At 42.0% G+C, this 12,644-nt stretch overlaps 1 protein-coding gene across 2 annotated transcripts in view; it reads left to right on the top strand.

Annotated features, from left to right (window-relative positions):
* GCN1 (GCN1 activator of EIF2AK4) overlaps positions 1-12,644 on the top strand; it is a 59,795-nt gene that overhangs the window by 28,288 nt on the left and 18,863 nt on the right. For both annotated transcript variants that reach the window (XM_075831174.1, XM_075831166.1), the window contains exons 17-27: positions 21-96; positions 186-345; positions 439-628; positions 711-835; positions 4,957-5,135; positions 5,492-5,585; positions 7,828-7,941; positions 9,369-9,567; positions 9,705-9,854; positions 11,754-11,932; positions 12,023-12,103. In XM_075831174.1, the coding sequence (XP_075687289.1) occupies positions 21-96; positions 186-345; positions 439-628; positions 711-835; positions 4,957-5,135; positions 5,492-5,585; positions 7,828-7,941; positions 9,369-9,567; positions 9,705-9,854; positions 11,754-11,932; positions 12,023-12,103 (1,547 nt within the window). The remainder of the gene's footprint in view (positions 1-20; positions 97-185; positions 346-438; positions 629-710; positions 836-4,956; positions 5,136-5,491; positions 5,586-7,827; positions 7,942-9,368; positions 9,568-9,704; positions 9,855-11,753; positions 11,933-12,022; positions 12,104-12,644) is intronic.

Raw genomic sequence — 12,644 nt, 5'->3', positions numbered from 1 at the left:
TAATGATTTGTCTTCCTTAGGCCTTTGCACGCTTCTGCAGTTATGTGAGAGGCTTTTACTAGACCACATCCACAGGTTCCCAGACAACCGCGCTCAGTAAGTTCCCAATTTATGGTGGCTTTGTGATCATTTGTTTTTTCTGCCATGTATGCGAGGTTTTATGTCCCTGTGGTTTTCTTTTTTAGACCATACTACCATTCTTTGATTACTGTCCTGCTGACTCGCTCATGGAAAGTACGTAAGCAGTGTCAGCAAACCATCAAGAAGCTGCTGGCCTCTTTTGGGGGTACAAAGCTGTTGCGTGGCCTCTTGTCTGACCTGAAGGCTGTCCTAAATTCAAACAAGGTAGAGTATATGAAAAATATACATTCCTCCACTGGGACTGGAGTTTAAAGACGATCTTACTAGGTTTAACAGCAATATTTCTACTTGTCGTAGCTGGTACCAGTTGATCATTTAGTCACGGATTCTGAGGAAGTACCAGAGCCTGGAAAATATCATGTATCTCCAAGAATCCTGCAGGAAGCAATTCATGTTCTTGCATATGTGCCAGGGTTGGAGACGGACTCTGCAGAAGCAGAAAATCTGGCCCAGGAACTTCTGGTGGTGGCAAACCACCCATTAGTTGGTAAGAAGAAGACCAATGTAGAAAAAAAAAAATTATGAACTGGTTCTTTACCCATTCTAACGTTTTTCATTTGTAACTACAGCCTCCGCATACAGAGACCTGTGGGTAGATCTTCTGTATAAGCTGAAAATTGACCCTGCTGAATTCATTAACAAGCAATTTGATGATTTTCTACCTGTAATCACTTCTAATACTACTAGTGACCAGGTCAGTACACATCACATCAGGGTGTATGTATATGTTTGAAGACTTTACTGTTTATATTAACCCCTTCCCGCTTTGGTCACACTTGACGTTCCTGACAGAGCCTCATTTTTCAAATCTGACGTGTCACTTTATGTGGCAAAATTTGCTCGATACATTCAGTATTTAATTGTGAAAAACACCAAAATTTTGTGAAAAATTATAGAATTTTTCTAAATTTAAATGTATCCGCTTGTAAGACAGGCAGTTATACCACACAATTGTTGCTAATTAACATCCCCCATATGTCTTCTTTAGATTGGCATCGTGTTTTGAACATCCTTTATTTTTCTAGGACGTTATAAGGCTTAGAATTTTAGCAGCAATTTCTCACATTTTCAAGAAAATTTTAAAAGGCTGTTTTTACAGGGGCCAGTTCAGTTGTGAAGTAGCTTGTAATTGTAATATTATTTTTTTTTCCAGAAATTTGTAATCTATTTTTTTATTTTTTTGTAAGAAGGTTTTACCAAAGAAACGCAACTCAATATTTATTGTCCAGATTCCGCAGTTTTAGGAAATATCCCACATGTGGCTCTACTTTGCTTATGGACTGAAGCACCGGCCTCAGAAGCAAAGGAGTACCTAGTGGATTTTGGGGCCTCCTTTTATTAGAATATTTTTTTAGACACCATGTCAGGTTTGAGGTGCCAAAACAGTGGAAATCCCCCGAAAGTGAACCCATTTGGGAAACTACAATACTCAAGGAATTTATCTAGGGGTATAGTGAGCATTTTTGACCCCACAGGTTTTTTGCAGAAATTATTGGAAGTAGGCAGTGAAAACGAAAATCTAAATTTTTTCAAATAAAATGTAGGTTTAGCTAAATGTTTTCATTTTCACAAGGACTAAAGGAGAAAAGCACCACAACATTTGTAAAGCAATTTCTCCCGAGTAAAACCGTACCCCACATGTGGTCATAAACGGCTGTTTGGACACACGGCAGGGCTCAAAAGGGAAGGAGTGCCATTTGATGTTCAAATTTAGCTGGAATGGTTTGCGGAGGCCGTGTCGCATGTTTGCAAAGCCCTTGAGTGGCCAAAACCGTGGAAACCCCCCAGAATTGACTCCATTTGGGAAACTACACCCCATTAAGGAATTTATCTAGGAGTATAGTGAAGATTTAAAAAAAAAAAAAAAAAATGTTTTAATAAAAAAAACATGGATGTGTGATAAACTTTGAAGCGCTCCTTTATACACAGGCCAGGTTTGTCGGGGCAGGTTTCACAATGTTCTCCCCCTTTTGTAACACACTTTGCACCTTTTTTGGGTCCTTCCCTTTTTATCAGTGATAAGGATTTTACTGGGAAAGTGTTGCCCTGGTACAATACGTGGACCATCGCTTCTAGAAGTACTAGGGCCCTCCTCTTCCTGGTTCCCAAATACAAGAGTCTTGATAACCGTCTCTTGAAGCTGAAGGAATGTCCCTGTCCAGCCTGCACATTGGTATAGCACGTAAGAGTTATACAATGCCATCTGTACCATGTGCACGGCCAGCTTTTTGTACCACACCTTTGTTTTCAGCAGGACACTGTATGGCTTTAGTACTTAATCCGAGAGATCAACACCTCCCGTGTACTTATTGTAGCCCAGGATGCAATCTGGCTTTGGGGTCACTGTAGTTCTAGCTCAGACGGGGACAGGGGTGCTGTCGCTACAGTGTATTGTGGTCAACATAAGGACGTCCCTCTTGTCCTTATATTTGACCAGCAACATGTTATCGCTGTGTAGTGCCCTTCTTTCTCCCTTTCTTAGGGGTTGCGCAACCAGTGTTTTAGAGAGGCCTTTCTGACTTTTGCGCACGATTCCGTAATCTGCAGTACTTCTGGTGGAGAGGCATTCAAATAATGGGATGCTGGTGTAAAGGTGATAACCCTGGTCCAGCAGTGGGTTTACCAAATCCCATACTATTTACCCACTAACTACCCAGGAAGTGGGGGCATTCTGGAGGTTCTATCCTGGTGTCCTTCCCTTCATAAACCCTAAACCTGTTTGTGTACCCTGTGCTGCTCTCACACAGCTTGTACATTTTAATTCCATACCTCGCCCTCTTGCTTGGCAGGTATTGGCGGAATTTTAGTCTCCCCTTAAAATGTACAAGGGATTCGTCTATTGAAATGTTCTTTTCGGGGGTGTAATCTTCTTGAAATTTGGTGCAGAAATGATCAATGATTGGCCTGATTTTGAATCTGCGGTACTATATGGGGTCATCACGGTGCGGTCACTGCATTATCATTATAATGCAAACATTTATGAATTATTTTGAAACTAGTCTGGGTCATTGCCATGTGGTATAATGAGGTGTTGTATAAAGTGTCCGTACTCCAGTATAGCCTAATCTCTGGCTTTTTTACTAGGCCCATATGAAGGACAAGACCACAAAATGTCATCATCTCCGCTGCCTCTATGGGGGGGTCTACCTAGCAAATGATGACGTGGGGTTTTGGGCTAAAATTTTCTGGGCATATAAATTTTGTCTGGGCCACCATTGAATTAACAAAATCCTCAGAGAAAAGGTGCTTGAAAAAGTGACTTTCTACGAAGCCTACAGTCTCAAACCAAAATCCTGAGCGGCCTATGATATCTGGAATGGGAGGATCGTAATTAATTTTCAGGGGGTGGGTTCCACATGGTATCACTCATTTGGTGGGGTTGACTCAGCTGATGTCCTGGGGTGTCTTTTGCGGGGGTTACTCATCACTGGATGAGGAACATGAGGTAAAGAGGAATGGGGCAATTTCCTCTTCTCCCTCGCTTGCCGAATCCGTGTCAGAAGCCAGGATGGCGTATGCCTCCTCGACTGTATAGACCCTTTGGTATGATTGGGACATTTTTATTAGGGTGGTATGTAGTGCTTCAACACGTGTAATACTCAATTTTATTTTTATAGAGGTGGTTGTGTGTTGTGCTTTTACACGTGTATATGAAATTTATAGGGGGAAAAAAAAAGAGCAGAAAAGATGATAAAAATTCAGGAGAGTGAAATTTACTGAAAGTTCAATATAGAACTGTGAAATAAAATTTAGCTACAACTGTGTCACTACGCTATCAAAAATTTAGTGACCGAACTTCAGTTAAAAAAACCGAAATGTCTGTCACTAACTGACGCTAACTAAAACGCTGTAAATTTGCTCTAAAACTGTATAAAAAAAAATAATTCTGCTATGTATTATTTTTACAAAACGGACGTCCGTAAATGTCCACTACTCTAACTCCCTAACACTACTTTTTTTGTTTTTATAAAACTGTAAAAAAAAAAAAAAAAAAAACCCCAAAAAAAACCTGCGTCAACAAATTACCACTGAAGCGGATTATAGACTCCGCACTCAGTGGCCAAAAATGTGGATGAATTGCGTGCGCATGCACACGACCATGGTTTACGTGGTCCGTGCATTGGCCGTGAGCGCGGACCGCAAAAAAAATAGGACATGTCATTATAAGGGCTGCATTTGCGATCCGGGCTCACTGAAATCGTGTGCATGGACCGTGATTTGCAGGCGGCCTGCAGATGACACTCCGCGGCCGTCCGTGCCGTATTGACGGGCCGTGCACACGCCTACGGACGTGTGCATGAGGCCTAACATAAATGGCCTTTCAACATTATTCTTAAATGGCCACAATGAAATACTACAATGTGTGGCTGGCTGCAACATCCCTCGGAGAGAACAGCTGATCGCTTCATTTCAAGAAGGGGTTGTCATGGTGAGATAACCACTTTAAAGGGGGGTTTACAGTTATAAGATATTGATGGTCTTTCCTCAGGCTAGCGGTTTTTGGCAAACAAAAAAAATTCCAAAACCACGTCGAACCACATGGCGCTGGTTTTTTTTCTGCCTCCACCTGCTTTCAATGAGAGGTTCAGGAGCAGAAACTGCACCAAGATAGACATTGTTGGTAATTGTGCGCCCGAGCCTGCAGTTTTTATGGACTTTGTTTTGACTATCATAGAATATTATAGAAAATGATGATAGCACCTACTTCTTAGTGCACAAGCGTCTGGTCTGATTTTGGATCAATATTTATAGACGTTCTGGGAATTTTTTTTTTAAATTTCTTTGTGATGACTAAGTACCATTACTTTTTTTCAGGCGGTCCTCAATGCAGCTGGGACATTGTCTCGCATTTCTCCAAACAGAGTTCTTCCTAGGCTGATAGGCATTATAACGGAGTCCCTGCAAAATCCATCCCTGTGTCAAGTTACCAGAGAAGAGTATGCTATCATGCAGACGCCTGAGGGAGAGCTGTATGACAAATCTATTTTACATAGGTAATGATCACTTTGAATAACTATATTAGGGGGCAGTAGTTCGTGTAAATTCCCTTTTGTCAAAGTCCTGTGGCGGTGGATACTCCGGCTCCCACTAAATGATGGATTGCTTTATAAATATACTTACATTTTTATTATCCATATTGCATTAAAACTACTGTATAATCTGTCCTGACCCTGAGGAGATTCACCCTATAGACACGTGCCGAATAGAAAATCTGGCTCCACATAATGTATAATTCTATACAATTACATTTTTCGGTAATGTTATGGTTTTGCGATTTGATAGTTTTGTTTACGTTTTGATGGGGGTTTTTTTTCAACAATGTTTTTCTCTGGTTTTTATTTTTTGTTAGTGCTCAACAGGATAATTTAAAAAAGACAAATATGAAGAGGGAGAATAAAGCGTATTCATTCAAGGAGCAAATAATTGAGCAGGAGCTGAAAGAGGTGCACAAATTTTTTTTTTCATTCGTTTTTTATTCTATTTATATATAAATATTGTTTTCAATTATATATCTTTTGTATTTCTGTTGCTTTGTATAATTGCAGGAGCAGCTATGTATTGTGAAGATAATCAAATCTGAAAATGTTGCACAAGAAGTCCAATCATTCATAATTGGGCTTATTTCTTTTATACAGTGGCCAGAATGGGGGTTGTTGGGGAGGAGGGGAATGTCGGTAGAAAAAAAGAGCGGTGTAAGAACCATGTTCTAAACGCCTAGTGTCTTGTGTGCAGAGACATTGTTAGTGTTCTTCTACAACTCTATTGCTACTCCCCTTCGTCCTGTATGCCACACGATCTGTGCAGGGGCAAAAGGATGTCTTTTTCTTTTTTTTTTTTTTTTTTTTAAACCTAGTGCTCACGACTGAGTGCCTTTCGGGCTGTTTTTTACGGCATCCGAGTGGCACCCGATAGTTTTCACAGACCCATTCACTTTAGTGGGTGAATAGAGTCATGAAAACTGATCCGACTCCGATCCGTGGAAAGATAGATGTCGGATCTTTCCACGAGTCACAGACGGGACTCGGGTGGCACACACAGTCGTTTTCAAGAGCCTTAAAGGGGTTATCTGGGGACCAAAAATGTAATTGCAATAATATATTTATGTGAAACGAAGTAATTTACTAATATACTTTTAATTAAAAATTCTGTACTAAATAGTGCAGTTCAAAGCTCGTGAATTGTTCCCGGAAGTGCTGGAGCTTTTCTAATAATGATGACGCTCCGACACGGCCCCACATGACTGAGGGCTTGCTTCATGTGCTGTTCGTGAACAAGACCGCAAGGGGCTGTCAGATTGGCTATTGCTTGAGTCCCGCGCAGAGCATGACCTATCGCTTTGCTTAGCTCTCCAGCACTGCTCCCGACATCCATATTTGGTCAATTCAGGTGTTTGCCATCGCTGGAGTTCCCGAGCAGAGCATCAGCTAATGCTTTGCCTGGGGACTACAGCACTTGTGCCAACGTCACTGTCTATATATGGACAGTGACGTCTGCAGAGCCCTGCCTCCGACGTCACTGTCCATATATGGTCAGTGACTTCAGGGGTTTCCTATCGCTGGTGTTCCCGAGCAGAGCATCAGCTAATGCTCTGCTCGGGGACTCCAGTACTACTCCGGCGACGTCATTGTCCATATATCAACAGTGACGTGGGCAGAAGTGCTGGAGTCCCTAGACAGAGCATCAGCTGATGCGCTGCTCGGGAACTCCATCTATAGCAAACCTCTGAATTGACCAAATATGGACGTCGGGAGCAGGACTGGAGTCCCCAGCAAAGTGCTAGCTGAGGCTCTGCTCGGGACTCAAGCAATAGGCAATGTGACAGCCCCTTGCGGTGATGTTCACGAACAGCACATGAAGCAAGCCCTCAGTCACGTGGGGCCATGTCGGAGCGTCATCATTATTAGAAAAGCTCCAGGACTTCTGGGAACAATTGAACTGCACCATTTAGTAGATAATTTTTAATCAAAGTAAATTAGTAAGTTACTACGTTTCACATAAATTTGCATTGCAATAATATATTTTGGTCCCCGGATAACCGTATCGCAGATTTGACCAAAAATCAAATGGTTGCTGTTTGTTAGTGTTTATGTAAAGTTTACATTTTTATGTCTGTGTATCTGTGGAAATCATTGTGTTGTGTGTTTTTACAATTTCAGGTTACTTACGGAATGAATATTTTTCACTTTTATTCCATCTAATCTAAACTACAAATTTAAGGCTTCGTTCACATCTGTCGGGGTTCCGTTCGTGGGTTCCATCAGACCTTTCCGTCAGGGGAACCCATGAACGGAAACCAAACCCTATACTATAGCTTTCCGTTTGAATTACCATTGATTTTCAATGATAATGCTTTCGTTGCTAATGCTTTCTGCTTGTCTCCGTTCCATCAGGTTTCCGTTTTTTCGGCAGAATCAAGAGCGTAGTCGACTGCGCTATTGATTCCGCCAAAAAAAGGAAACCTGGTGGAACGGAGACAGACGGAAACCCTTAGCAATGGAACAATTAACATTGAAATCAATGGTAATGCAAACGGAAAGCTATGGTTTCCATTTGGTTTTCGTTCATGGGGTCCCCTGACGGAGAGGTCTGATGGAACCCATGAACGGAAGCCCGACGCAGATGTGAATGAAGCCTATATATATATATCTTTATCATTTTTATTATTATTATTGTGATACTTTGCAGGAGATAAAAAGGAAAAAGGGCATAAAGGAAGAGCTTCAGCTAACAAGTAAACAGAAGGAAATGCTACAGGCACAGTTGGAAAAAGAGAATCTTATCCGTAAGAGACTGAAGGAGGTGAGGAAAACGTAAAATATGAACTTACGTTCTACTTCAAGGCAACTACTGATTGGAAATGTGGCATTAATGAGACCAGTTGTGAGTTAGGAGTAAATTCCGTCACCGCACCCTGTGATTTATTAAAACCTTAGTGGATGTCTGCTGGATTTAGCACACTATCGCTGCCTTCAGTAGGTTAGCTCAGAAAGATGCAGGTTCTGTATGAAGTCCGTCTAACTTGTACATAGCAGTTACAAGATGGGAAAGGTGTCCCATAATCTAGTGTAAACGTTAACTTACGCACACCAGTGCAGTATGTAAGAAATGCTGATCCTGCAGAGGCCCACTAGATGTTTTTATGTGTACAGCTCACTGGTGCAGATTCGGCTCTTCACTTTTGGGTTGGAAGTTATGTCTGTAGCCTCCGACGCGCATGGCGTCATACTTAACAGGGAAAATAGCGCTGCATGCAGTCAATGGGGTCTTATACGACAAATTCGGCACTACATTGCAGCTTCCATTACTAATGGAATCCACAAAGCAAGTGTGACCCTAGCCTTACTTTTACGTATAAAAAAACCTTTCTAAGGCCTCATGCACACGAACGTAAAAACACCCGTAATTACAAGCCCATTGACTTCTATTGACCACAGGTACCTTCCCGTTTGCTTACAGGAAGGTTCCGGGCCGTTGCAAAATATAGAACGTGTCCTATTTCAGGCTGTAATTACGACACGGGCAGGCCCATAGAAGTCTATGGGGCTCCCGTAATTATGGGTGACTACGTGTGTGCACCCGTAATTGCGGGAGCGTTGCTAGGCGACGTCAGGGGATAATCACTGTCCAGGGTGCTGAAAGAGTTAACTGATCGGCAGTAACTCTTTCAGCACCCGGGACAGTGACTACCGCTGGAGTCAATAGTATTAAAAGTTAACTTACCTGCTTCTTCCTCCAGTCCGGCCTCCCGGGATGACGTTTCATCCCATGTGACCGCTGCAGCCAATCACAGGCTGCAGCGGTCACATGGACTGCCGCGTCATCCAGGGACCACGGCCGGGGTACGAATTAACTTCTTTTACTTACAATCGCTGCGTTCCGCTGCGGAAACTCTGCCCAAAATGGCTGCCCCTTCTCTCTATCCACCACTGATAGAGAGAAGGGGCTGCCAATTAGTGCAATGCAATTTTGCAGAGAAAACAGGTCTGTAAATACGGGTGGAATACTGGTGACAACGGGCCCGTATTTACGGGCACGGGTCTGTAAATACTGGTGGAATATGGGTCGAATACGTGTGACAAAGTACCCGTATTTACGCCAGTATTTACGGGAGGAAAAAAATACGGTCGTGTGCATGAGGCCTAAAACTGTTAAGAAATCTTTGAGTGTCTTATTGAAGACTTATTGTTGATATGAAAACTAACAATTCTTATTGCTTTTTCTCTTAGTTGGACGTGGAGCTGGAAAACAACATTCGACTTCTGGACTGTATCATACAGCAGAGCTCCCCTGATCTTTCCCAGCACATTCCGGCACTGACCAGCAGCTTATTGCCTTTGCTCAAGTCTCCACTAGCTGCTTCTCGGATACATGTTCTTTTTGTGCAATTAGCCGGCTGTGTCATGCCAGCCCATTTAAAAACATTTGGTAAGCATTCTTTATTCCCCCCCCCCCCCCCTTCATGCTTCTTTTAATAACGTTTGGAACAGAAATTGTCCTTGTGCTGAGGCTTTCTTTTTACGTCTCTAAGAATTGTCAGTGATATCTGGCTTCTTTGTGTATAGGAAAATTGCTTGCCCACGTTACTCTACGCTTGTTGAAGCCAGAATGTAAGCTGGATCCTGCCTGGTGCCAGGAAGATTTGCCAGTAGCCATGAAGAGAGCAGTGAACCTCCTGCACACGTATACAGTCCACAAGCAAAAGGATGACCCACGTAATGAATGCTTTTTTTAAATTTACATTTCTGTTGCTTTTGAAATTCTCTAGTAGGTGGACAGTTCACTCTGGACCTCTCAGTTTTTTATATTATGTTAAATAAGTGAGGTCAGGGTGCAATATCATGTTGCTTGTCATTTTAGGCCTCCTTTACATTGCGCTTTCTCTTTCCGTCTGTGGTATACGTTGGACGTTGTCGTGTTGTATCCAACTGTATAGGCATATACAGAGCGCTGCGCTCATAGAAGCTCCTCACGTCACTGTCCATATGTCAGGAGATACAATTCCGGAGTCCCCAGCCAGAGTATCACAAGTGCTCTGGCCAGGGATTCCACCCCTGCAGGAGCCCCCGATGTCACTGTTTATATATGGACAGTGACATCAGGGGCTTCTCCAGTCCAGGCATAAAGGTGATGTGAATAAAAAAACAATAAAAAGTTTATGAAAAAATATATGCTTAACAATCCATTCTCCAGCATTTGGGACTGTCGGAAGTATATGGAAGTGCTAGTGACACTTTTTTCATCAGTATTAAGAGTGACACCACAAATTTTGAGATCTGGCCCTCTACCTGCTCCCTACTGGCCTGTTGCAAAGCAACATTCCTAACATACTTCTTAGAAAGCAGATTTGGGGTTTTGCCAGAGTTCCACTTAAAAAGACTTTTTTCTGGCTAGCAAAAATAATTTAAAAAAAAAATGGGCAAACGTGTAAAAACACATTCATTTTTGTTTAAAAGCAGTTGTGCCAAGATCGACGTTATCAGCTTTCCACAGGGTAGGTAAAAAATGTCTGATCCATGGGACCCTCACCGATCACTAGAACGGGGGTCCCTAGCCCACTGTTCATCCTCGCTTCATCACCACTCCATTCAAAGTCTGAGACTGCTGGAGATAGCAGAGTACAGCCCTTGGCTATCTCTGCCAGTCCCATAGACTTTGATGTGTGTGCAGTGCTAATGCAGGTTCATGACTTGCGTTACGTGACCACATGTATAGGACTACCCTGCAGATGAGGTTTACACCAAATTTGGACACTTGTGAATTGGTATTTACAATGGGGATAAGTACTTTATATTCTTGCTTTATGTGGATTAAAATAAAAGGGTGGCTTCACACACACCGTGTTTTTACTAGAAACAACATTTTTTTTGTGACGCTCTTCCTGCCGTTTTTTGAGATGAGAAATGCTGCAGCCAGATATTAGTAGGAAGTTGATGCTCAAATATAGAACGCACTGCAAACATTACAGGATCTTTTGGTAACATTTTTTGGCTTTTTTTTTCTTTCTATAAATCGCAGCAAGTACAGGTGTAGCGATTTTTATCAGCATCTTGTGGCGTTTTTCTCCTATAGACTTCCATAGGTTTAGGTCATTTTTTACTCTTGATTTCCCGGAATAAATCGTGTTGCATAGTTAGTACGGTTGAAAAAAGACATATGTCCATCAAGTTCAACAAAGGGAAGGGATGAAGCAAAAAGACTGCAGTGTTGCAGCAAAGACTCTTTGAGTTCTATGATCTTTAAATCGCATGAATTTGAAATCAGAAACTGGCATAAATTGTAGTGGAAATCTACGGCAGCTCCCGGCAGACGTAGATTTCTTTGTGTCTAAGCACATTTTTTGGCCACAATTTTTACAAAATCAGGGCACAACGCTGTGGTTTTGCAAGAAAACTTGGGATAAAATAAATAAATGAGACGCAAGTGCTTTCATTGCAATTTTCAGGGTGGAGAGAAACTATTACAGAATGTATTTACTGCGCATTGGTATTATCTGCTTATTAAGGATGGGGCGAACATTGACGTGAGCTGGGTTTGGTGTATGGTTAATATAATCGGTATTGTATCTGTTTTAGTTGGAGCATGAGATGATTGTGTACTTTACTTTACTGCAGGGACATATCCTTTGTCTGCACCAGCATTCTCCTTTGTTTTCCCCCTTTTAAAAATTGTTCTAATGGAGACCAGCAATAATGGTGAAGATAATGAAGAACTACTAGTGAAAACATTGAATATTATCACCGTTCACTGCCAACTACGGTCTTCCAAGAGTAAGGCTAAATTTATGGATGAGGTGAGTATATAATTCACAGTGATTCCTAATGGGTTTAAGTGGATATATATGTATTTTTTTATTTATTTGTGTTTTGGTTTTCTTCCTTAGAATGGACCGGAGTTGCTGCCTCGCACAGATATGTTACTGTTGTTAACTAGACTGATCGGAACGGCCACCCCGAGATTACAAGTAAGTGTGAATAGTACATAGTTTAATAGTGGTTTTCTGTTTTGGGATCCTATTTTAATGTTTCATTCTAAACATCGCATCGGCTGACTGTTTAATTTTTTTTTTTTCGCTTTAGTTTTCTGTATAGCGATCCATAGTGCTGAAGTTTAATTTTATATTGCGAACCGCCTACTTGCTCTGAGAACCATATCTAAATGCAGCTTCTGGCTTCAGCTATTGGAGAAAGGGTTCCTAGGGGATGGTGGTGGTGTTTTTGCGGTATCCCTAATATGTAACTGTGTTGTAAAATATATTCGGTGCTGGTCTTAGGCCTCATACACACGGCCATGCCCGTAATCATGGCCCACGATTGCGGGCATGGCTGGCCGCGGCCCGAATTTTCAGCCCGTTGTCTCGTACAAAGTATGGGAGTACGGCCCTTAAAACGCAAAAGAGAGGACATGTTCTATCCTTTGCGGTACAGTTCTACCCGTAGCGATACGGAAAGGCGCCCGTAGCCAATAGAACTGAATGGGTATGTAATTGCTGACCGTATTACGGT

The sequence above is a fragment of the Rhinoderma darwinii genome, chromosome 1 (assembly GCF_050947455.1).
Source record: "Rhinoderma darwinii isolate aRhiDar2 chromosome 1, aRhiDar2.hap1, whole genome shotgun sequence".
Lineage (NCBI taxonomy): Eukaryota > Metazoa > Chordata > Amphibia > Anura > Rhinodermatidae > Rhinoderma > Rhinoderma darwinii.
This window is presented reverse-complemented; position numbering and strand designations above follow the sequence as displayed.